This window comes from Carassius auratus, chromosome 40, assembly GCF_003368295.1.
Source record: "Carassius auratus strain Wakin chromosome 40, ASM336829v1, whole genome shotgun sequence".
NCBI lineage: Eukaryota > Metazoa > Chordata > Actinopteri > Cypriniformes > Cyprinidae > Carassius > Carassius auratus.
The window spans coordinates 5379756-5406214 of NC_039282.1; the positions used below are offsets into that span (position 1 = coordinate 5379756).

Here is a 26459-nt window from a genome sequence, read left to right on the forward strand (position 1 = left end):
GATGGATAATGTTTGGATCTATGAATTTATTCTAGGGTTATTACTGTCCTAAAAGTAAAACTAAAATCATATTAGAGAGTTTTGTTACTTAAAATAAAATGAACACTAACTACGAATGAAAATAAAACAAAAATTGAAGAAAAAAATAATGGTAATAAAAAAATAAAAAAATGACAAACACACACACGCACAGGCACACACACACTCAAAGATTAATTTATTGTAATTCATTTACTAAAATGTTAACTGACATTAGAATAATATAAAAAATATCTTATTTCAGCTAGTTGCAATAAAATAAGTTAGACAACATTTCTCATTCATGTTTAACTGGTATTATTGTAGGTAAATATAAACTATTAACTATGCAGAAAATACACATATTGAAATTCTAAAAATGCTAAAACAGCTACATTTGTAAAACAAATTAAAATTAAAACTAATAAAATTAATGAATAAAATATAATTTAAAATACAACTAATAAAAAACGTAAATTCACAGTAAATCAAAAAAATATATAAAAAAACATTTCTGCATAAATATCTTTATAATTTCTTTAATAAAATGCATTTTTATTTTAAAAACAATGAAACTCTAGAAATGAAAAAGTGGCTTCTTTTTTTTAACCATTTCTTAAGAAAATGTAAACAAAATTAAAAGGAAAATAAATAAAAATGCCTCATTGCCTATTCATTTGAAAAACATTTCTTAAAGTTGTGAAATTACATCACAAGGAAACCCTTGCGGACCCTCCAAACTGTGTGTCACTAGGACCCTTAAAATATCAGAAAATTTGATCATTTTATTTTAATTATTCGTTCATGATATTTCTAAAATCTCTTGAAAAAATGTATTTAAAAACTTTTTGGGGAAATGGTCAGTGATAAAATAAAAAAAGACCAGGCTAGTATTGATGAAAGATTAGCAGGATAGCAACAGATTCTAGATTCCAGATTTCCCATGCTAGCGCTGCTTCCTGTCTGATAAGGTGAAGTTCAGATGCCACCTGCTGTCCAGGACGGGAACGACAGATGTAGAGCTGTGGGTGTGCTGCCTGCCACTGAGCACAGCAAACTCAGTATTGATCCACCATTGACAGCAAGTGTAAATGTCAGTGATTCTCCGGCTGGTTGTGTGAAGGAGCAGTGGCCTTTCAGCCGAGAGTTTCTGCTCTTGTTATCTTCATCTGCCTGGTCTCGTGGCTGCAGCCCCGCTTGACACAAAGACAGCAATTATTTGACAGGCCTCCTGATAGGTTTGCTTTAGCAGCTGCCTTATTGAGGACCAGAGAGCGGCAGCAATCAGCCTGTGATTCCAGCTCAACCAAAAGATTTAATATGCCACTATGACAGAACAAAAATATAGGCTATATGAGGAATTTAATCTAGCGTGGACCTGAAAATGTCAAGATTTGAATTCTTTGGTGTAAAACTGTGGCCTTTTAATGTAAGACATTTAATTTATCATTTTATAAAACCGTTGCCTTGTTTTACTATATCGTATTTGCTAGAAGGCACCACGCTGGCATGACAAAGATCTCTTAACTTGGAAGAGCAGGTCAGTGTGTTTTCAGTGTGTATTTATTAACCTGTGTGCTACTACGGCTTTGGGAATCACTGTTGAAGTGAAGCGGTCATCAGCTGGACCGCAGGTCTGTGCAGATGAGGTGAAGTGCTATTTCAACTTTAGAATGAATGTGGCTGACCTGTGTGGACACGGTAGTGAGTCTCCAGCTGGTGCTTGAGGCTGAACTTCTTGCCGCAGCCGTTACATTCATAAGGCTTCTCTCCGGTGTGGATGCGCTTGTGACCCTTCAGTGTGCTCTCGTCACGGAAGCAGCTCCCGCAGAACTCGCATTCGAATGGATGGTCACCTGTCGTGCAGAGAGACAATCATAAAGTTGTTCATCTGAATGCATTGTTAATTGGGAGAAGTGGTGTTTTTATTCTAGAAAGCATTTGATTGGAGATTGTATGTCTGATTTAAAACGCAACTGCCCTCATGTTTTGCCACAAATAGCGATCAAGAGTAAATTTGCTTTCGTCTTTGCAGGACTGCGATAACACATAGTGTAAAGGTGCATAGCACATAACTTGCACTATGCCAGTATAAACATGGATATCTATTGGTATGCTGTATGTTCAATGCATATAGCAGGCATATTATACATTTGGTATAATATGCATCACATGACAAAATTCTCATCATCAATATAAAAAAAAAGGTGTTTTCAAATTCATCCACTTTTGAGAGCATTTTCAAAAAGCTCAGTTTTCCTTAAAAAAAAAAAAAAAACATCTCAGTATGGACAAAAGGCCAAAAAGGAGAGAAAAATATGCATTTTCTAACAAAACGTTGTTAGTGTGGATATGGCCTAAGAATAAAAACAATAGGTCTGATTAGTATTGCTTTCGTCAACAAAAATTATGACTAAAAATCATCCTCAAAGAACTTTTCCTATCAAGTGAGGAAAACGAGACAAGACACAACGTAAATTCTGGTCATGTGATGATAATATGACTATAATTAAATGTATAATGCAATATTATTGACAAATAAAAACTAGACTTAATCTGGTTTACAAAATCAAAACTATGCTAAAATCAAAACAAGATGAAACAAAATGTTGTACCGTTATTTTGTCTCGTTTTGTCGCGTTATTATTATTATTATTTTGCAGTATTTCTGTTTCCTGTGTCTCGCTTCAGGGGCAGCATCAGGTCACACTGTGCAGTTGCAGGCGACATCACTTCCTCAAGCCCCACTCGCGGCATTATTTAGAAGACGACAACAAACAAAGTTACGTCTGACTCAGAGAAAGCGACCGATGTGTGTACTTCTAACATGTTTGGATGGTAAAATAAATTCAAATAAGAGCGTCTTCCATGTCTGGAATGGATGTATTCTTGAGTCTATAAGGTAACAATAATATAATAAGATCACCTTGTTTGAAATGGGTTGGGTAAAATACAATTGTCGTTTCGTCTATACTACTAGGTACTTATAATATATTGACTGGGTTAAATAGAATTGCATTACTATAAAGAGACTAAAATACAATTTTCATTGACAAAAACGAATCTAGACTAAATGTCATCAGTTTTTGTAGACTAAAACTAGACGAAAATAGTCATGGATAATTCTGACTAAAGTAAGTAACTAAAATGATCAGACATTTAGTTGACTGAAACTTGACTAGACTAAAAAGAGGATTAACGTGACTAAAACTAATAAAAACTAAAATGACAGTTTCACACAAAGACTAGACTAAAACTACAATTAAAACAGGCCGCCAAAAACAACACTAGGTCTGATACGACTTGGATTTTCCTGTCAATCAACATTAAACAACAAGACTTAGCAACAATTTCATTAGCGATCAAAAAGAACAATTCCTTTTTTTCTGTTTTATTGGCACAGCTTATAATAAAAACAGCCAGAGAGTTGTGCTCAGATGACAGAGTTATTAATATCGAGTAAACATCACAAGGTGCTGAAAGGGAATTATCCGGCACATTTCTCTTCGCTGGCTGTTCTAATGTCAGTGATCAGTACGAGTCTGATATGTGGTGATTTTAAATGCCGGCCGATTGCTAATTACTTTCCCGCTCTGACTAGCAGCCCCTCATATCATTTCCTCAGACAGCAGCGGCATATAACGCTCACAATATTTAATACATTTCAGCCCGGGCGCCGTGGCTTTAAAGTCATCGGCGGTGACCTATGCTCTTCATTATCTCCCTGTCCAAGTGCTAGCCATGCTGGGGAATAAATTGCATCTCTTGTTATGTTCCGTCATGCTCCGACTTAAACCCTCATCTTAAGAGACAATGCAGAAATTCCCAAAGCGCGTTCTCTAAGCCAATCACAACCCACCGTTCACATTCAAATACACTTCTGCCTGAGATGAATGGGTTTCTATCTGGGCTAAGAGAAAGTAAAAAACAAGACTGGGAGAGATGAGATCCCTAGTGAACAGATATGAGATGATAGATAGAGTGGCAGTCTTTATGCATCTGTATCAACTTATCCGATGCACCTTCTGAAAGCCCTCCAGCCTGTCTGTCATTAAAGTTAATTGCTCAGAGGCGGGCAGCAGGCAGGACAGAATCACAACACCACAGGCATGCTAATGCGCTAACGCCGTCTATGCGTGCGCATTCTGAACCTGTCACTTGCACTGACTATACGTTTGAGGAAATATCCACAGGTATCAGCTTCGGTGCGTTTCCATGCTTGAATGTCTGTTATTGTGCAGACAATGTCAAACTGGAATTTAAAGGTGGTGTCAAACACACGTTTAAGTGTTTATTGTCGATGGTACATTTTAGGTTAGAGACGACATACTGTTCCACAACAAATAAAAAAGAGTGTTTTTTATATAAGCATTGTTAGGTATTGAGTAAGCTTTGCCTTGCCTGACAAAATGGCTTAAAAGTCGAGGCCAAGCGACCTGCAGAGACTGTCTGCGCCATAAGCAATGTGAGCTTTGTGCTCTGTACCATCAAACACAGCTGTGAACATAGACAGCCGCCACTGTCTGCAAATGGCCTGGCAGTGAAATGGAGAGCGGACAGGAATGGCATATTAATGAGAACAGGCTACATGTGCAGAATGGAGAGAGGAGCAACTGGAGACGCACGCAAACCATTGTTTGATTTGCCTCTCACATTGTAAATACAGTGCAGATGGTATGAAATATACAGGTTGTGTTGTGATGTGGCAAATTACATCTAAGGTTCTTTTTTATTTATTAGTTATGTTTTTATTTGCATCATGAAATATTCCAGCTGAAAAGACTGGTAGAGCTGATGATTGAGGTTGGTTATTGCTGGTAAATCAATATCATTGTTGTTTACCAGCCAAAATGCTGTTTAAATTGCAGGTCTTTCTGACAACGCTGGCTGAGCAAGGGAGGCTTTTTGGGTAAGCTACAGTAGTTAAGAAGCCCTTTAGTGATACTACACTCTTAAAAATAAAGGTTCTTTATTCACATTGATGGTTCCACAAAGAGCGTTTAACATCCTTGGTTTCTCCATTCCACAAAAACTTCGGTATAGCGAAATAAAGTTGTTAAGACTAAGAAAAAAAGATTGCTCTTTTAAGAACTGTTCACTGAAAGGGTCTTTGGGGAACCAAAAATTGTTCTTGGCATTGATGCAAAAACTATTTGGAGAATATCATGCAAAACACAACATTCACTGGCATGAACAATAATGTGCAAAGGTCTGGATTTAAACTCACATCTCACTGGGGTTGGGTACCGAAAACCCGTGCCAATATGGTACCTGTGTATGTACTAGAACCGAATCAGAATGCAGATTTCGGTGCCTCATTTCAAAAAATTGAGACCTAAAAATTTTAGCCAAAAGTGTGACCTTCAATGTGACCTCAAATATTTCTCATTAAATTCTTCCAAAACCAAATTGATATCTGATCTCTGTTTTCCACATAAAGAGCTCTTGCTTTTTTATTTTTTAGGATAAACATCTTAAGACTGTGTTTATTTAAATGAGGTGCACCTAAGACTTTCAATAAGTCTTATAAGCTTTGAAAAGATTTCTAAATTTCCAAAAATGGAAATTCGTTTCTTATTGACACGTTCTCATACATTATATGCTTGCATATTTGCATGACTTTGACCATTCTCTGTAGATCCCATGTTACTGCACAGCATGACTGGGCGATAAGGTAAATACCTGCATGTTATTGGTCAGACTACTTTCAGTTAATTCCTTCAGCAAGTATGAAATCAATTGGAAAAAAAAGCCCAAACCTGGACATTTTAGGCAATTTAAAAATGCCGACCAGGAAGTGTCCAGGAAAATTAACTCTTGAGATGTGATATAAAACACCACAATTTGAGTAAGTCTATCCTCACTTCTGTAAGTTGTTTAAAAACTCCTGCAATTCAAGTGAAGAAAATCAGATGTAGCTTTTGAAATAGCTGCAGAAGTTGACATTTACTCAGACTCTGTTAGGATCATCAGAATGTCCTTTCAGATTTTGTTCTGGAAAAACTCATGTAACAGTCTGTAGCGAGATGGAGTGCATATGTAATGCCTCGACGTTTTTAAAAAAAACAAACACTTCATTTCTGGCCTCTCTTATCAAACATTTACATGTTGAGTCTAGACTTCAACTGACTCTGGCAATCTTACTGGTATTTCAGGTCAGAAAGAGCAACAGCGAGAGAAAGATGCACTCTTGCAAGTAAATGGAATAGGGTCGATTTTGTGATCTTTCTGTTCACTGCCAGACCGTATGGATTCAGTCATCTCTGTTTGCCTAATTATGAACGAAAAACAGAAATAACTGTTTAAGATAACAGAGATAAATGTCCTTCTTGCACCTAAATCCCCTCTTTTTGTCAAAGTTTTTGGGTCATTTGATAATTGTATTATCACACTCAGAAATTTGCATAATGTAGAATGGTAAAAAAAGTCAGGTTTGACGTACTGTCTGTAATAGAGGGGCTTGAGTTAAGCTTCAAGTTACCCTGAAGGAAACGATGGGGAGAAGTGAGTTTCGAGAAAGAGACAAACGACTGTCAGACTGAGCCTCAGATGGGCCGCCCACGGACTGTAGGGTGACAAAGTTTTGTTTACAAGTTACCGCACTGGAAGAAGTCACTGGATTGACAAAGTTTGAGAGGTTTTTGTTCTTAACATTTTGTAGTAAGTTAAAAACACAATATCCATTATTTGAGCATTAACTATACATTAACTGTCACTCTATTTGTTGCATGCTAGTCATGATAGCACTGCCTTTAGCATTAGCATTGATAATTTATGTGTCAGATATTAGGCCCATTTTTATCTAGGTGGGTGGTTCTTTGGCATAAATGTGACTGACTTTGTCAAAACTCAAAAATCTGGCTTGTCTGAGGATAAGTAAGAGGCTTATATAACCCTAGCAAGACTATATGAACATGCTCCTCCTCCTAAACTGTTTGCCACATCTCAGCTTGTGGCGCACTTGTCCTTTTCTGCATTAATGTGCTTTTAGATGACTTGGTTATTGGTGGTTTGAGTGATGTTCAAGTAAAGCTCACCTGTGTGCGAGCGGAGATGGCGTTTGAGTGTTGTGTGGCTCGGGAAGGTGCGTTCACACTCGCTGCAGACATAGCTACGCATGCCGGCGTGAATCTCCATGTGCTGCTGCAAAGCCTTCTGGGTCTGGAAACGCTTCCCACATAGGAGGCAAAACACTGCCATGTCTGAGCCTGAAGATGAGAGAAAAAAGAGAAGATGTTTGGGAGTTCAATTATTGTTTAGTGCAAAGAATGCATGATTTGGATTTCAGCCATTTAGTAGTTAAGTACATTTTAGCATAATGAAAGAACAATAAGTCTATATGTTTCATAATGGATGGGGTTAAAGAGACTTAGATGTATTGTCTTAGCTTCTCTTTTCTGCAAAAAAACCCCAGTGCTTCCAGTATCTATGGCCAATCCATAATGTAACTTTCAAGTAAAGCTGTCTCTAATTTAAAATCTTTGTGAAAGCCTAATGATGGGCTCGTGAACATCAGGCCGGGATTGACTTCTCACTCAATCAATCAGCATTTACAACAGAGCTGAGAGTAAAAAAAAAAGCATTAGTGCCTGAGACACATAAAAATGAACCTCTACACTTCTCTGTAATGGGAGTTTTGTCTAAATGTACTCTGACTAGTTGCCTAATTTCTCTTCCATTCCCTGCAAGTTATAAAAAATTAAAATAAGAATGCAAAATGAAAGCATTTTCATGGTTTCTTTTGGACACCAACATAGCTCAAGAATCACAAAAAAAAAAAAAAAAATATATATATAATATAATACAAATTATGACACATTCTTGAGCTTAATTTTATCAGAGACATAACAGATATTTGTGTTGTCGGCTCTTTTCAGAAGAAAAAATTACCAAGGCAATCCAGCACAGGCATAAATATATGAGACGACTGTGGTAAAGTAAAAAAAAGCACAATTGGAAGAGAGAGAGGGAGCTTTGCTTGACTACTGTTTAATGTCTTTAGGAATAATTTACCTCTACAACACCAACTATTTATACCATCACTCAGTTCCTCTGAGAGCATCCCCTGCTTCTATTTTTTCTCATTCTTCTCTCTCTCAGTCTCCTTCTAGCTCCCAGCAGAGCTTTAATGGTTCTAAAGTGGTTGACAGAGTAGCTTAAGCCGGGTGAACAGGGCTGTTAATGGAGTCAGCTCCTCTCTCAGAGTGAGTGCAGAGACTCGGTTCTCCTCAGCAGCTGCTCTGCTCTGTTTCCCACAGACTCCCGAGCTGCCTATTACCCACAGTACACCTCACCCAGAGCTGTGTCACCAGCTACTCCTGCATGTCAAAATGATGAGAGCTTTTTTAAAAACAAAGACATCAGGGTTGGGAAAATACAGAGTTTAATAGTAGTCTCACTTTTAATTCATGAACGGGAATGTGGATTGCACTGCCCACGTGCTATACAATTTTGAATAGGAAATACAGGAAGAGGAATTTAGTAAAATGCAATTAAATCAATAATGCAGTTACGACAAGGGAATTTATTTTGATAAAAGTATCAAAATATCAAAAAAAATATTAAATAGCATGGCTGTTTCAACTAATAATAAGAAATGTTTCTTGTGCAACATATCAGCATATTACAACATGATTTCTGAAGCATCATGTGACATTGAAGACTGGAGTAATGATGCTGAAAATTCAGCTTTATATCACAGGAATAAATTACATTTTAAAATATATTTGATTTGAAAGCAGTTATTTTAAATGTAAATAATATTTCATAATATAAATGCATTTTTGATCAAATAAATGCATCTTAGTTGAGCATATAAAAGACTTGTTTCAATTTTTTTTTACAATCCTACCAACCCCCAACATTAATAGTAGAGTATGCATAAAATAAACATTAAAACATATTAGTACTAGATTACATACTAATGAGATTAAGAAAGAAAAAAAAGAAAAACGCTTTTTAAAAGATTTTATAAATGCAGCCTTACTTAATTAAATGTTGTGACCAATCAGAATCAAATATTCCAGAGAGCCGTGTAATAATTCAAGAATTTATGTAAAAATGGTTTTATATCTCTGTTTTTGGTGCTTTTAAATCTAAAATGTCAATTTAGTAAAACACATTTCAGTGAAAATATATTGTGTGCTATGATATGACACATATGGGCTTTCAGAGATGAAGAAATTATAAAATGTGGGGGAAAAGTTGAAGTTGGGTTGTTTTTCTCATTGTGTGTGAGTGGGGTCAGAGGTCAGGAGCACAGCAGGCAGATGTGAGAAGTGAGAAAAGACCCACCTGTTCCAGAATGCAATGATGAAAAAACAAAAATATCACTGAACACAGTGAAATAATCTCTAGATGCGATAGAGATGAGATGTTTCTTACATAAATGCTGATTATACTGTTGTGTGGATGTAAATCATATAGTACAAACAGAACGTCTCGGTTACGTATGGTAACCCTCGTTCCCTGAAGGAGGGAATGGAGACGCCACGTCGGTGACCGATGAATATGGGATATCGCTTCGATAGACCAATCTATTTCGAGCGTAAACTAAACGAGCCAATGCACATTGGCATGCAATTGTTGCATCCAGCTGCCGCTGATCAATGCGTGAGTATAAGAGGGCAGCAGGTGCAATGCATACCAGTTTTTCACTGAGGAGCCGAGCCGGGAACCGGAGTAATGATGCTGAAAGAATGAAGACTGGAGTAATGATGCTGAAAATTCAGCTTTATATCACAGGAATAAATTACATTTTAAAATATATTTGATTTGAAAGCAGTTATTTTAAATGTAAATAATATTTCATAATATAAATGCATTTTTGATCAAATAAATGCATCTTAGTTGAGCATATAAAAGACTTGTTTCAATTTTTTTTTACAATCCTACCAACCCCCAACATTAATAGTAGAGTATGCATAAAATAAACATTAAAACATATTAGTACTAGATTACATACTAATGAGATTAAGAAAGAAAGAAAAAAAAAAAACGCTTTTTAAAAGATTTTATAAATGCAGCCTTACTTAATTAAATGTTGTGACCAATCAGAATCAAATATTCCAGAGAGCCGTGTAATAATTCAAGAATTTATGTAAAAATGGTTTTATATCTCTGTTTTTGGTGCTTTTAAATCTAAAATGTCAATTTAGTAAAACAAATTTCAGTGAAAATATATTGTGTGCTATGATATGACACATATGGGCTTTCAGAGATGAAGAAATTATAAAATGGAGGGGAAAAGTTGAAGTTGGGTTGTTTTTCTCATTGTGTGTGAGTGGGGTCAGAGGTCAGGAGCACAGCAGGCAGATGTGAGAAGTGAGAAAAGACCCACCTGTCCCAGAATGCAATGATGAAAAAACAAAAATATCACTGAACACAGTGAAATAATCTCTAGATGCGATAGAGATGAGATGTTTCTTACATAAATGCTGATTATACTGTTGTGTGGATGTAAATCATATAGTACAAACAGAACGTCTCGGTTACGTATGGTAACCCTCGTTCCCTGAAGGAGGGAATGGAGACGCCACGTCGGTGACCGACGAATATGGGATATCGCTTCGATAGACCAATCTATTTTGAGTGTAAACTAAACGAGCCAATGCACATTGGCATGCAATTGTTGCATCCAGCTGCCGCTGATCAATGCGTGAGTATAAGAGGGCAGCAGGTGCAATGCATACCAGTTTTTCACTGAGGAGCCGAGCCGGGAACCCGGTAGCTCAGCGGCGGTACAGCAAACTTGGCGAGCCAGGAATCCGGCAGCTCAGCGGCGCTACAGCAAACATGGCGACGGGACGTGGCGTCTCTGTTCCCTCCTTCAGGGAACCAGGGTTACCATACGTAACCGAGACGTTCCCTCTTGGGAAGGCAGAAGTCTGCCAGGGAAACACGGGCTCTAAGGCTATACCGTGGACTATACACATACAAGTACTGCTTAGGTCTCAATATGGAACCCACCCTTCCATGGTTCTCACGGATTCATCATGAAGGTCTGGCGCCGGACGTTCCGCCGCGTCCAGCAGCTTAGGGTGATGGAGGATCTCAACAGGGTCTGCAGTACGGACACTCTGGAGTAGTTTAAGCAAGCCGACCCTAACCGGGGCCTCTCAGTGCCACTACCCATTTGAGGTGAGAACACAGGAGGATACCGGCTTTACACGAATGCTATAGAACCTAGCGAACGTGTTAGGGGTCGCCCAGCCCGCAGCTCTACAAATATCTGTCAGCGAGGCGCCATGAGCCAGCGCCCAGGAGGATGCAACACTTCTAGTTGAGTGAGCTCGTAACCTGAACGGGCAGGGCACACCCTGAGCCTGATAAGCCAGGGTTATGGCATCCACAATCCAGTGGGCCATCCTCTGCTTAGAGACGGCATTCCACTTCTGCCGGCCTCCGTAATAGACAAAGAGCTGGTCTGAGGTACTGAAGCTTTGCGTCCGGTCCACGTAGCACCTTAATACTCGGACGGGACAAAGCAAAGCCACGGCAGGGTCTGCCTCCTCCAGGGGCAGTGCTTGCAGGTTCACCACTTGGTCTTTGAAGGGTGTAGTGGGAACCTTGGGCACGTAGCCAGGCCGAGGCCTCAGGATTACCTGGGAGTCAGCCGGCCCGAATTCTAGGCACGAATCGTCGACCGAAAATGCATGCAGGTTCCCTTCCCTCTTGATGGAGGCCAGCGCAAGCAGGAGCAGAGTTTTCAATGAAAGACACTTTAGCTCAACTGAATGCAAAGATCGAATGGGCCCTGCTGTAGTGATTTAAGCACTAGAGACAGGTCCCAAGAGGGTATACAGGGGGGCCAGGATGGATTTAACCTCCTGGCCCCTCTAAGGAACCTGATGATGAGGTCATGCTTACCCAAAGACTTCCCATTCATGGGGTCATGGTATGCAGCAATAGCGGCAACCTGGACTTTGAGGGTGGAGGGAGACAGCCTTCGCTCCAACCCTTGCTGCAGAAAGGATAGCACGACCGCAATCTGGCACCTTCGGGGGTCTTCTCGGCGAGAAGAACACCACTCAATGAACAGGTTCCACTTAAAGGCATAGGCGTGTCTCGTAGACGGTGCTCTTGCCGTAGTGATGGTGTTCACTACCTCTTGGGGTAGGTCACCTAGAACCTCCGCGTCCCATCCAGGGACCAAACATGGAGTTTCCAAAGGTCTGGACGAGGGTGCCAAATGGTGCCCTGTCTCTGAGTCAGTAAATCCCTCCTCAGAGGAACCGGCCAAGGAGGGGCTGTCGAGAGGAGCACTAGTTCGGGGAACCAGGTCCGAGTAGGCCAATATGGCGCTACTAGCAAGACTTGCTCCTCGTTTTCCCGGACTTTGCACAATGTCTTTGCAAGAAGGCTCACTGGGGGAAACGCATACTTGCATAGGTCCTGCGGCCAGCTGTGTGCCAGTGCGTCCGTGCCGAGAGTTCCCTCGGTCAGGGAGTAAAAAACCTGGCAGTGAGAGGTCTCTGGAGCAGTAAACAGGTCTACCTGAGCGGCTCTGAACCGCCTCCAATTCAGCTGGACCGTCAGGGGATGGAGTCGCCATTCTCCCGGGAGCATTGCTCGAGACAGCTCCTCGGCTGTACGACTGAGCAGGCCTGGAATGTGAATGGCACGAAGTGACCTCAGAACCTTCTGACTCCAAAGGAGGAGGTGGCGGGCGATTTGCGAGATGCGACGAGAGCATAGACCACCTTGGTGGTTGATGTACGCAACAGTCACAGTGTTGTGCAATCGGACGAGCACAGGCTTGCCTCGTAAGAGATCTTTGAGACGGTTCAAGGCAAGGTGCGTTGCTAACAACTCTAGGCAATTGACGTGCCACTGCAGCTGCGGGTCCGTCCAAACCCCTAAGACTGCATGCCCATTGTACGTGGCCCCCCAGGCGGTGGTGGAGGCATCCGTGTAAACCACAGCATGCCTGGAGATCTGCTCTAGGGGCACCCCTGCCCAGAGAAATGCAAGATCTGACCACAGAGTGAGGGTTTGGCGACAGGCCGGTGTAACTTGGACCTGGTGAGTGCCGCACTTCCACGCCCACCTCAGGACTCGGCCATAAAGCCAGTGCTTTAGTGGTCTCATATGTAATAGGCCGAGCGGTGTAAGTGCCGCCGTGGCCGCCATATGCCCCAGGAGCTTCTGAAAGAGTTTCAGTGGGACCGATGTCCTGCTCTTGAACGTATTCAAGCAGGCTAGCACCGACCGCGCACGTTCCTCTGTGAGGCGTGCTGTCTGTTCGACCGAATCCAACTCCATACCGAGAAAAGAGATCCTCTGCAACGGCGAGAGTTTGCTCTTTTCCCAGCTGACCTGAAGGCCCAACAGGCTCAGGTGCTGGAGCACCACATGCCTGTGCTCGCACAACTGATCTCGAGACTGTGCTACTATCAGCCAATCGTCTAAGTAGTTGAGAATGCAAAAACTCTGCTCTCTGAGAGGAACGAGAGCTGCCTCCGTGACTTTCGTGAAGACACGGGGAGACCGGGACAGGCGGAAGGGCAGGACCTTGTACTGATATGCTAGTCCTTCGAACGCAAACCGCAGAAAAGGTCTGTGGCGAGGAAGTATGCACACATGAAAGTACATGTCCTTCAGGTCGATCACTGCAAACCAATCTTGGGGACGGACGCACCTGTTTCTGTGTCAACATTTTGAACTGTAGCCGATGGAGGGCCCGATTCAAAACTTGCAGATCCAAGATCGGTCGTAACCCACCGCCTTTCTAGGGTACAATGAAGTACGGGCTGTAACGCCCCGTCCTCTATCGCGGCCTTCGCCAGTAGGACTGCGATCTCTTTCTGCAAGACAGGGGCATCGGACGCTTTCACTGCAGTGAAGCGGACACCGCAGAGTTTGGGGGGAAGCCGGGCGATCTGAATCGCATAGCCGAGGCTGATGGTTCGCAGAAGCCAGCGAGACGGGCTGGGTAGCGCTGACCAGGCGCTTAAGAACCGTATAAAGCGGGACCAGTGGAACCACAGCCGTAACCGCAGTGGGGCAGCGAGATGGAACACAGGGACCCAACTCGGGCAGCTTGTGAGCAGGCTGGAGTGTGGTGCGAGTGTGACCCTCAAACCACCCGCGCTACTGCCGGAAGAGGTTCTCGTCTGTCGGCCGCCAGAACGAGCACCAGATCGCGAAGGTAGCGGAGCCTGGTTTGCAGCTCCGAGATGGTCATATTCCCGCAGTGAGAACATGACTCATCCACGAAAGCCACCTCAGCGTGCTCGACGCCCAGACACGTGAGGCAGCGATTGTGACCATCGCCCGTTGCCAGGTAACGACCGCACCCAGAAACGCACAGGTGAAACGGCATCCTTATAAGGACGATCCGTAGTCTTTACAAAGAAGCACCCGTGAAGCTCTTTTAGAGAAGTTTGCTCTTTTAGGAAATGCTCTTTTAGTGCTGAGGCGCACAGGGGAATTGGCTGCTTGCAACACAACAGGGGTAGTGCAGCCTGAAGTGTGCAATCCACTCGACACAGGAACGACTGCCGCTGAAGTGCCGTCTCGCCAACACACAAAGTTTCCGAGAGCGTGCTGAACTCATAGTTCACAGCAGACACAGTTGAGCAGAGCGATTCTAACGCTCGGTTCCGAAGCGAAAAGCTGGTATGCATTGCACCTGCTGCCCTCTTATACTCACGCAGTGATCAGCGGCAGCTGGATGCAATAATTGCATGCCAATGTGCATTGGCTCGTTTAGTTTACACTCGAAGTAGATTGGTCTATCGAAGCGATTTCCTATATTCGTTGGTCACCGACGTGGCGTCGAGAGTGACCGACTGAAAGGGAACATTCCTTCATGTAATTTTTGCAAGTTTGCCAAAAAATTCATCAGAATGCCCCAGGGTGAAATACTTAAGGTTAATCATAAACATGATTGATAATTATGGCAATGGAAACCAACACCACTAATGAAGTAAAACTTAAGCAAATTGTCTATTAACAATTTGGTTAATAGACATGGAGCCCAAAAGGCCATGAAGGCATGTTTTTCTCTGTTGTGTCTAAGATATTCCTGTAGCCCTGCTCATGTAGAATTAATGAAGATACACTCGCTTGAAAATAACACATTAATCATAAAGCACGTGTTAAAAATTAATATAAAGCAACGACTCCTATTTCACATGCAGAGCCAGAGCCACCTTCTCACATCACACCTGAACTTTAATGTCAAAACTTCGCTTAAACAGATTATCCGGCGTAAAACCTCTTCGCCTCATAAAACGAAAATACAGAAGAAGCCAAGGCCGCTTGTTCTGGCCTAATATCATTTACAATGGAGAGAGAGGCTGCATGCATCTCACCAATTCTTACAAATCCCCTTTAATCAGATATGAGAGGAACAGAGACGAGAGCACGGGGGGAGGACGAGCATTAGTAAACACGAGGCTGTTTGGTGGCTTCATTGGCATTCGAGTAGGGTTAGAGTGCTGCATTTAAAATGCTGCCTGATGAGGACTACAAAATCAAACCATTTGTTACCACTATTGAGGAGCCTGCAGGCAACAGGCAATTAAATTGGAATTAGTGCAGGGAGATCAGATACAGATGATTCACACACAGAGGGGGGAGCTGTCAAAGCCCGAGTTTCATTTCGTTTGAAGGGGACAAATACTTCAAGAGCAAACACATTTATCCCTCTGGCTTGCAAGCGCACCAGCCACAGCGAATATAACTCTGCCATGATTCCAAACTTGATACGATTTACAAACATGGATTGTAAATACACGAAACAAACATGCGTCCCAAGAACAGAATAAACACATCATCACTGGAATGACTGTGCTGGCTCCAAATGAAAGCTACAGTATAGCATTTTTACAGCACCAAATAGGAAAATAACGTTCCCCTGTGTGCCACAGTTTGGACTAAAGGTGCTCTTATATACATGGAGTTGGCATTCCTATCATCTCAATGGCAGTTGCTCAGCTGGAGCATACAGATTTGGATATAAATGACTCCATTTCTGTTATCTTTGCTTCAAGGGGATTTTGGAAGTACTTTTCAGCAAGATGTATGTGTCATGTGATAGATTATTCTGTGTTTGTCACAGTGTCTGGTCTGTGTATCCCTGGGTGTCCACTAGTGGTCTCACTTCCCCATATAGTCACCCCACTGCAGGTACTGCATTTCCCACAAGCCTTTGTCTGGATTGATCACTGTTAATTGTACACCTGTTAATTGCACTCAGCTGTCCCCACTTTCATCTGTTTGTTTCTATCATTTTCATGGATTCATTTGGTTTACGTCACCCTGCTTTTTCGTGTTCCCTAGTGTTTGTAATGTTTCTTGTTTTGGACTATCTTTCTGGATATCGACCTTTTGCCTGACTGGAGTATGATTTTTGGATTCCCCTAATAAAACACTGCAACTGGATCTCTCTGTTTGTGTGTGCAATTCGTGACAGTGTTTAATCATTAGACTACTATGAAAAAAAAAAACATTTTTTTTTTTAAATTATAAACAGTAATAATTTCCAGAATTATGATAAATACTAATAGGTTATATATATATATATATATATATATATATATATATATATATATATATATATATATATATATATATATATATATTAGGACTGGACAAGTTAACACATTATTATTGCACTAACGGATTAATTAATTAATGCAGACAATTATTTTATTGTGGACTAACACAGTTTTTATTATAATTATTTTTGAAAGTCTGTTGCTCACTGGCTCTGAAAACACATTCAGACAAACCATGGGTCACAGGCGGGGTGGGATGTTGATCAGTACTGATTTGAGATGGGTGGCATCATGCGTCTCAAACAATGAGAGCATCTGAGGTGGGCTTAACACCATGTCTACACAGGACGTGAACGGTGCGGTGCGGCGCGACTATACAAAATACTAATAGAACCCATTACAATCAGTGATGCTGTCTATGCTGGATGCAACACTGCGAGACATGACAAATACCCGACTGCTACCTTGTTCTATCTATGACATACTAACACAAAGTCCAAATGATTTGCAATGGTCGTTTTGCCATGTCCAGTGTGTGTGTATATATATATAAATATAAGTAAAAAAAAATCATAATTTATTATAAAATGTAAAAAAAATAACAATTAGAAATTATATAATAACTGATGCTAATGTCGATGTACTCTGCGCCCCCACTGAATTTCTCAGTATCTTGTATCATTGTATCTTGCTATGTGCTTCATGTGTTCACATGACCCTTCATCTGCCACCTCCCACCCCTATTTTCTCAAGGATTTCATTTGCAGATGACAAACCGCTGACCGCTCGTACTTGTTAACAATCGTTAGAATAAGGAAAAAAGCCCCGTGTGACTCCACAAACAGTTGTGCCTAGAGCCCCTGCACTGGAATGCATTGTACCTCCTGGTATAATTTATCCAGCAGGCCATCTGGACAGTGAGGGGACAATCAGGTTTAGAGTATGAATGACCCGCTCAATTATTTACAAGTCCACAGGTCCACCTCTTACTCGGCTAATCTGTGTGACTCCTCTGGCTTTTAAAGCGCACTGCTGCTGAGCAGTCCCTCATTAAGACGCGGCAGCGGGATTTTGTGCACGGTTAATCATTAAAGACTCCAATCGCACACAATTACTGGACAATTAATAAATAGCTGGTGGAAAAAGATCAGAATGGTGACGAGACAGAGTTTGAGGGCCTACTTTTCTAGATCTGTACAGTTGGACAGTAGTTGCAGCACTGTATTACAGTTCACTTTGCCTGAATGGGAATACACCTGAATAAAGTTGAATCTTGGATGCATTCGATTCAGTAAATGTAGCTTAACTGAACCGATTTGAGAGAAAACTAAAATAAAATGGGTGGCACTGTGTGGAGAACATATACAAAGAAACAATCATGACCTTGTCTCATGTAAAGGTGAAATAATCTTTAGTCTAAATCTAAGTCTAATCTAAAGTCTACAGCACTATGGGATGTTATAAAGGTATATTTCAGAAATGTATTAAAGAATAGTAAACATTTATAAACATTTGCAAATAAAGAATAGTTTCCACTTTAGATTGGATACTGCAAAAACGAGAACAAATAATTAATAGATTATTTTTTAAGATGTGTATAGAGGTCTACACAACAAATAAAGACCAACAAATGAAGATCATATGAACGGAAAGTTTACTAACATCTGTAAGTATTTCCATTTACATTAAATAATCATATGTTAATCAATAAGTAATGTTTAGTAAGTTCATTAGTAAACATTAACAAGAACATAATATTTCTAGCTATGTGAACATAATAACTAATGATCTGTTAAGCATTATCATGTTTGTTAATGATTTAGAAATGAAAACTATTATAAAGTGTTACCAAAAAATAAAATGGATTTTACCATTTAATTTTTTTTTTAAACTACAGTATAATAAATAATTATTGCAATTATAACTAATTGGTCCATAACTACCACAATGATTATTGGAATTGTCACAATTTACAATACAAACAATAATAAAATAAATACAAACAATACATACTTTTTAGAGATAATAATAATAATAATAGAATATCTATATTAGGGTTGCCTCCTAATAATCGACTAACCATTAGTTGTTGAGAAGAGGCTTGGTCGACCAAAATGTCATTAGTTGCAGAAAAAAATATCCACACAAAATGGCGAAATCATCGGAATCACTGTGGCGGACTTATCATTAACGGCTGGTCTATGTGGCGATATAGTACATCAAGCAGGACATCCATAGACTCACCTAACATTCATTGATCTCAAAAATGGCCAATCATCTGAAATATGTATGTAGTAGAAACTTTACCTTCTAGCTCAATCTAATGTTAGCCTAGAAAAAAGTGTCCAATTTACTTGTTTGTATGGTGTGTGGAAGATGAACAGTAATGTGCTTGTGCTACTGCAGGACAGAGAGGAGCCGGTGTGATCATTTGTTCTTAAAATACTTCATTTTTGGTCATACAGATAGTCTTTTGTATCTGTAAATACTCTACATTTATTTATGTCCACTCAGAATAACAACAAAATGTTGTGCTTTTGTAAAATAAATTTTGATCAATTAAATTTAATAAAAATTTTGATTTATTTTATTGATAAATTGATACTCTGTGTATTTTTGCCTTATTACAGACATGAAAAATATATCTATAGAGAGTGAAATGTCAGTGTCGCCTCTTAAATCGAAAACAGAAAGCACTGGAGTAACAATAAATTATTAAAACATTAATGCAGTATACTTGCTGTTTTTCCCTAACACAAATTATTATATCTTCCAGAGCGCTGTGGCAAACTTTTTTTGCGCTTGAGCGCTTATCAGGCTATGTAAGCAATTATAGGCTCATTATTATGATTTATATGGTTTATTAATAAAAGTGCGACTAATTGTCGACTAATGCTTAAAATGAATGACTACTACTCAACCAGAAAAATCTTTAGCTGAGGGCAGCCCTAATATATACAGGTGCTGGTCATATAATTAGAAAATCATCAAAAAGTTTTATTTTACTAATTTCATTCAAAGAGTGAAACTTGTATATGATATTCATTCATTACACAGAGACTGATATATTTCAGATGTTTATTTCTTTTCATTTTGATGCTTTTAACTGACAACTAAGAAAAATCACAAATTCAGTATCTCAGAAAATGTGAGTATTACTTAATACAAAGAAAGGATTTTTAGAAAAATGAAAAGTTTGAGCATCTACAGCACTCAATATTTAGTTGGGGCTCCTTTTGCCTGAATTACTGCAGCACGGCGTGGCTTGGAGTGGATCAGTCTGTGGCACTGCTCAGGTGTTATGAGAGCCCAGGTTGCTCTGATAGTGGCCTTCAGCTCTTCTGCATTGTTGGGTCTGACATATTGCATCTTCCTCTTCACAATACCCCATAGATTTTCTATGGGGTTAAGGTCAGGCGGGTTTGCTGGCCAATTAAGAACATCTGCATCTCCATGAAGTTGGTCGGCAGCAGGAAGCAATAAGTACTCGAAAACTTCCTGGTATACGGCTGTGTTGACCTTGAACCTCAGAAAACACAGTAGACCAACACCAGCAGATCACATGGCATCCCAAACCATCACTGACTCTGGAAACTTTACACTGGACCTCAAGCATCGTGGATTGTGTGCCTCTCCTCTCTTCCTCCAGACTCTGGGACCCTGATTTCCAAAGGAAATGCAAAATTGACTTTCATCAGGTAACATAACTGTGGACCACTCAGCACCAGTCCAGTCCTTTTGTCCAATCCAGAGTGTGGCACCAGGTGTCTTCAATATTGAACCTTTTCACAATATTCTAATTTTATGAGATACTGAATTGGGGATTTTCCTTAGTTGTCAGCTATAATGATCAAAATTAAAAGAAATAAACATTTGAAATATATCACTCTATATGTAATGAATGAATATATTATACAAGTTTCACTTTTTGAATGGAATTAGTGAAACAACTTGATACATGATATTCTAATTATATGACCATCACCAGTATATGTGATATGTTGTAAGAGTTTCAGATGCTTCATCTGGGATAAAACTCTCACACTGACTCTCGACTCACTTTTGAGCTCGGCAATGAACTGAATACATATTAAATATGGGCAACACATCAAGCAAAAAATAAAAATAAAAATAATTACTTATATGTTTAAATTACTTATTTCATATTACTGCATAATTATTCATTAATGTTTCTCGGTTTAGTCAGAGAGGTGGCATTTGTTAAGTGTCATGGTAAAGGCCTGCAGGGGGCGCACTCTGTAACATCAACTAATGACGCAGACGGTTTCCTCAAATGACCCCATCTCACAGCACGCTTCAATACATAAACCCGTCGCTGTGAGTCACGCTTCTGTCTGAACCATCTTAATGAGCAACATTTGTACATTTTTGCATCTGACCTCAGTACTGTTTCCATCCAATGAGAATCAAGAATGCTTGATATTGCTCTCCACATTAAGATAAGGAGTTTAATGACATTACAGAATGATTCAGATGCAGCCTTTTAATACTATGGCACCTAATTAAAGATATAAAACTACTAGAGTGGATAATGCAGCCTATTAAACTACAGAGGAATATACAAAAAGCCATACGTATTTGTCTTTTATCAGTCTATAAATCAATACAATTCAAAGCTGATGTATGGACACAACAGACTGTTTCTCACCCCAATCTGATCGTCCTGCCAATTAAGCCTTTTTAAAAAAGTTGCTGAGACCTTTTCAGAGCGGTAGAAAATTAATTCCTCATTGACATGCTGCCTCCCCCATTTTTCCCAGGCTGAAGAGGGCCGGCAACTGAAGGGAAACTCTGCTCCGGCCCCTCACTGTACAATAGAGAGTGGATTTGCCTTTCACACTGGTCAGTTGACCCTTTGACACCCGGTGACTGCAAAGTTGTGAATTAGAATAAAGGCCAGAGACTTAATCCAATTCCCACAGTGCTACTAAGCGGAGTGCGAGATCACCAAACTTTTCTAAGAACCAGAGGCAGGTTTCTGTAACATTCTAGGAAGAAAAAGGAATTCAAAACTCTACTATCGCAACAGTTCAGACCTGAGAGAAGCAGTATGTTGAATGTATGAAATGACACTGATGAAACACATTCTTAGCACATTCCATAAGATAACAACATAAAACCTGTGGGTGGGTGAATCTCATGAAACTGTCAATAACATGCCCAGGGCATATTTCAGCTTGCACTGCGACATTATTTTCATGACAGTGAAGTATACGTGCTTCCTAATGGTCAACATGATGCAAAAGAAACATTCTCACTTAATTATTTCTCACTTAACTGTTTTGCGTTCTATGAATGCTTCATTATTAACATTAGTATTATTAGTACTACTGTTAGTGTTAGTAATAATAATAATAATTTATTTTAAATTTACATTTCTAGGGAAATTACAGAAATCATGGTAGTATTTGTTTGTTGCCTTGTTAAATTATATAATAATAATAATAATGACAATAATCATCATTATCATCATTTGATAATAATACTCATTTATTATATAATACTTAACTTTAATAGGAATACAGGGAATTACAAGATCATTCAAAACATCCAGATGTTGGGGAAAATGTGCTTATTTTCACCAAAATAAATGTGAAAATGCAAATAAATGCGTAAAAAAATATTTTCTGATATAATGAAAGTCATATGTTACATTTTGCACTAAAATAACATTTCAGTCTATTTACTTTAAAATTTGATGTTGTATTGAATTCCATTTCATTGTAATTATTTGTGAAATTTATTAGCAAATTTTGAGTGAAAATTGTTTCAGTTTAAAATAGTAATTTTCCTTATGCAATATATATATATGAAATGTGACCTGGATAGGACCACGGCAGGTTTTGTGAAACATACAAAAGGGAAATGCTCTTATTGTGAATCAGTTCATCAAGGCACATGAAAGAAGCCAATGCTTTTATGCTTTTATATCAAAAAGGCTGTATGTTGTGACCATTGACTTGGCCAGTTAAGTCAATGAATAGAAAGAAATGTTTGGTTAAAAAAAAAGGTCACTGTGAGAAGATGTAAACATGACAGCTATATAAACAAGCACAACAAATACATCTAATCTCTTTATCTCAGAACAAACTGGGTAGATTCACCTGCTCTGAGCTCATTCTGTGAAGAGGAGGTTCTTTCTGATAAAGACACAGAAGCATGTTGTGAAATCCTATTACTTTTGAGGCTAGGAATCTGGTTGGTTTTGAGAGCGAGACTGAAAGGGTACATAATAACAGAGTGAAACGATGAACCTAGGGTATCCATATCAAGATATTAATTTTAATATATCTTAAAATTAATCTAAAGAGGATTTAGTACACCAAAATCAAATATCTACATCTCCAAGCAAGCAGCAGAGAGCTGAAATGTTAATCCCAGAATCCACAAACAAGTCACTTCTTGTTTTTCCACCCTTGAGTCTATCAAAAAAAAAAAAAAAAAAAAAAAAAACACATTCCCACACAGAGAATCAGTCTAATTTACATCGCAAACAACACAAAAAGCCTGCAGTTTAAATCAGTTCTTCTTAAAGGTCTCCACAAACATCTCCAGAATCTAATTACATACTAACTACTAACTTTTGAATAGAGATACTTACAATATAGAAATCCTGCTGCGCTGACTCTCTTGGCTCGTGAAAGCTCATGGACACAGGAATCACAGCTGGAGAAACGCATGTGAATATGTGCTTTTCCTAACAATGAGTGACTTAGCAAAAACTGTGGACACCCCATGATGCCAGGAGTATTTTATTCTGCCTCCTTATGGGCCGAAAAGACTTCATCTCTGTATTGAAGTTCTAGCATAATAGGAATTAGTCACTGTTGGCATGCTGGGAAATCTGCAGCACCACTGAGACAATCAGTCTAAGCTGAGCCGGTGGGGGGGTAAAGGCTTGCTGAGGTCTAGCCTATACAACCTGTATAGTTACAGACGGGTCATGGTAGAAAAATTGGTAGCACTTTATTTTACAGTCCTGTTCCTTATATACATACTATGTACTAATTATAATAATTACAATAACTATGCAATAACTAGGTACCCTAAACCTACCCCTAAACCTAACCCTACCCCATGTAGTTACCTTGTTTTACCAGAACTTTCTTAGATAAATACACTTTAAGTACACTATAAGTACACGTACTATAAAATAAAGTGCAACCAAAAAATATTTTTTTCTACATCAGTGGACCACTTTCATGGACATAGATACACTACTTGTACAGCATTGTTTTTTTTTTTGTTTTTTTTAAATTTCCATCAATTTTTCGCAGTCAAAATGCAAAATGCAAAATGCAAAATGCAAAAAAAAAAAAAAAAAAAAAACTGAAATTGAGTCCACAAATTGAGATTTTCTTTCCACAAATCACTAACTAAACCACATATTACTATTAATTTATTCCCACATTTTAGGTTAATTGTAACCACGTTGTACTAATTTGTTTTCCAAAATGAGGGAAAAAATAAATAAGTCAAGAGAACAAATTCACGGAATTCATGGAATTCATGGAAACAAATTCAAATTCATGGAAACAAAATCATAATTTATGAATACATAGGGTTTTTTTTATTCCTGCATTGTGTAACATTTTATGGATTCTTGTCCATACAATTTTAGTAAGCAAAATAAATAAATAATTAAAATAAAATAAAAATTGGCCACCATAAAAGTGGTCCATGAATGTAAGCAAAACATTCTTACATTTTTTTTTTTTTTTTTTAATAATGATTCATTTGATATATTTTATTTGTTTATATAGACTGGTTTGAATCTTCTGATTTAGTTTTTTTTTCTGACTCAGTGATTCAGTTGCTTACAAACTCACTGAACTGGAAGCTTTTCAGAGAATGACGGCTTAATTTCTTTGTTTTCCCCACAAAGCTCTCATACGGCTTCTGAAGTATAGGAATGTAAAGCACAAGTCATATGGACCATTCATGAAACTTTTATATTTTTGTGTCTTAAAGTTTTGAAAGCTCTAGTCCCCAATAATTTCCATGGAAAAGTGCGCTCAGGATATTCCTCAAAAATTCACCTTTTTCGTTCCACACAAGAAAGAAGCTCATACAGGTTTGGAACGATCCTAAAAACCACAGCATGTTTGTGTCCAAGAAAAACATTTGCGTTATCATAAAGAGCCACTGTAAATGTTCCATTAAAATCTATCAGAGTCACAAGAGCTCAAATGCATTTGACTAAATACAACCGGTTAGATTGGTGTGGGTGGACTCTGACACACTGGCTACACCTCAGATGACCCCAGCGATTCGCTCGACTGCAAAGTGAGAGGCAGATGGGCTAATCTAGCAAAGTAAGGAAGGCTCTGCTTAATAATTAATGCAACAAGAGATACATTGCTCTTGTTTAACCACTGTTTATTCTGTGGGCCAGATCGCTGAAGTCACAACGTGTTCCCAGTGAGTAATTCCACTGTGCCCTCACTCAAACTGTAAACGCGATGGAAGACTTTTAGGAGATCTGACGTCATAAGCACATAAGACAGATGGACAAGTGGTCGCTCCTCAGACCAAAATCATTTAAAGGCAAATAGCTTATATTCCGGTCCCAAATAAAACCCCTTTAATAACATTTTATTTTTGCTCTGCGAAGGATGCGATAAAGTGCCTCTCCATCGGGAGGGGAGAAGAGGAAAAGCAAGCTGCAATGTGCTGGCCTGCTTTCCAGCCTGCCCGCCCGTGCGTCGGTCCTGAGACACTAGTGAGTTTTATTTTAGGAGGCTTTTAAGTAGGTCAGCTCTCTAGTAGGTCTCATCTATGACAGCACAGCGGCTGAGTGTAAACAACAGCACATGATGTTGTTTGTCTCTTGCTCTGTCCTGGCACCAAATGCCACCAGCCTCCCCCCTTTAGCCGGCCCCTGTCCCACGGGTCTCCTGCAATCCTCTTTTCCATTTGCAACCCTAAAAACCTCAAAAAACCAGGCCGTTCCCCTTTGACATTCTTGCATATGCTGGAATTTGAAGACAATCGTGTTGTTTAAAGCCTGAGTCAGAATTAATGCTCAAATGCAAGAAGAAACTGGCTAGGAAAAATAAAATTAACTCACCAGATGGCTGTATAATGCTATGATGAAATATAACATGATTCTGACCCTTGCTTAAATTAACTGAAAATTCAAATCAAACCATCTACTAAAAATTATGTGCAATATATCAGTGCCTTGTTGGTTGTCAGGCAATATAAGATATTTATTATTATTATTATTGTTTAATTTATCAGTCATTTAGATATTTAGTTCTCCATTATATTACATTTTAGCTGTAATCTTACACTCAAAGTTAATGTTTAAAAACACAAATAATTTAATCGAAATGTTTAATCTACTAAATACTGTATAATCTAAATACTGTTTATTACAATATTGTCTTGCCTAAATTTACTTTCAGCATTCTTTTTTTTTTTTAATTTAAGCAAAATAGTATAGAATTTTATTAGTGGCCACTTATAACTGTTAATACATTAGACAAGAAAGAAAAAAGCACATCTGACACTTTTATTTATTTATTTATAATATATATGTATTTTTTTATTATTAATAATAATCAGGAGTTTATATAAAATGCCTGATTTTTATTTTCCTTTGGAAAATAGAATTAAAAAAATATATATATATGACAGAACAAACAGAAAAATGGCTCTTAAAACATGTTTTTCAAAATAATTTAAATATGTAATTAATTTGATTAAAAACTTGAATCAGTTTATAGCCCTGTATATTTTTAGAAAAAATAATAATGGAAAAAAGGGGCAATAGCAGGTAATCATATTAATAATAATAATCTATCAGTTGGTAAATTTCCAAATTCCAGTGTCATAGGCCTAGAAATGAATTTTCTTCCCAAAAAAGGCTGCTTCAAATAAAAACAAAGCCTAGTTTTTCTTCACCGTCTG

At 38.9% G+C, this 26459-nt stretch overlaps 1 protein-coding gene across 3 annotated transcripts in view; it reads right to left on the minus strand.

Moving 5' to 3' along the window:
- Positions 1 to 26459, minus strand: part of LOC113058364 (zinc finger and BTB domain-containing protein 16-A-like) — a 59984-nt gene that overhangs the window by 5526 nt on the left and 27999 nt on the right. For all 3 annotated transcript variants that reach the window (XM_026226183.1, XM_026226182.1, XM_026226181.1), the window contains exons 5-6: positions 7056 to 7226; positions 1707 to 1874 (exon numbers count right to left, since the gene is read on the minus strand). In XM_026226183.1, the coding sequence (XP_026081968.1) occupies positions 1707 to 1874; positions 7056 to 7226 (339 nt within the window). The remainder of the gene's footprint in view (positions 1 to 1706; positions 1875 to 7055; positions 7227 to 26459) is intronic.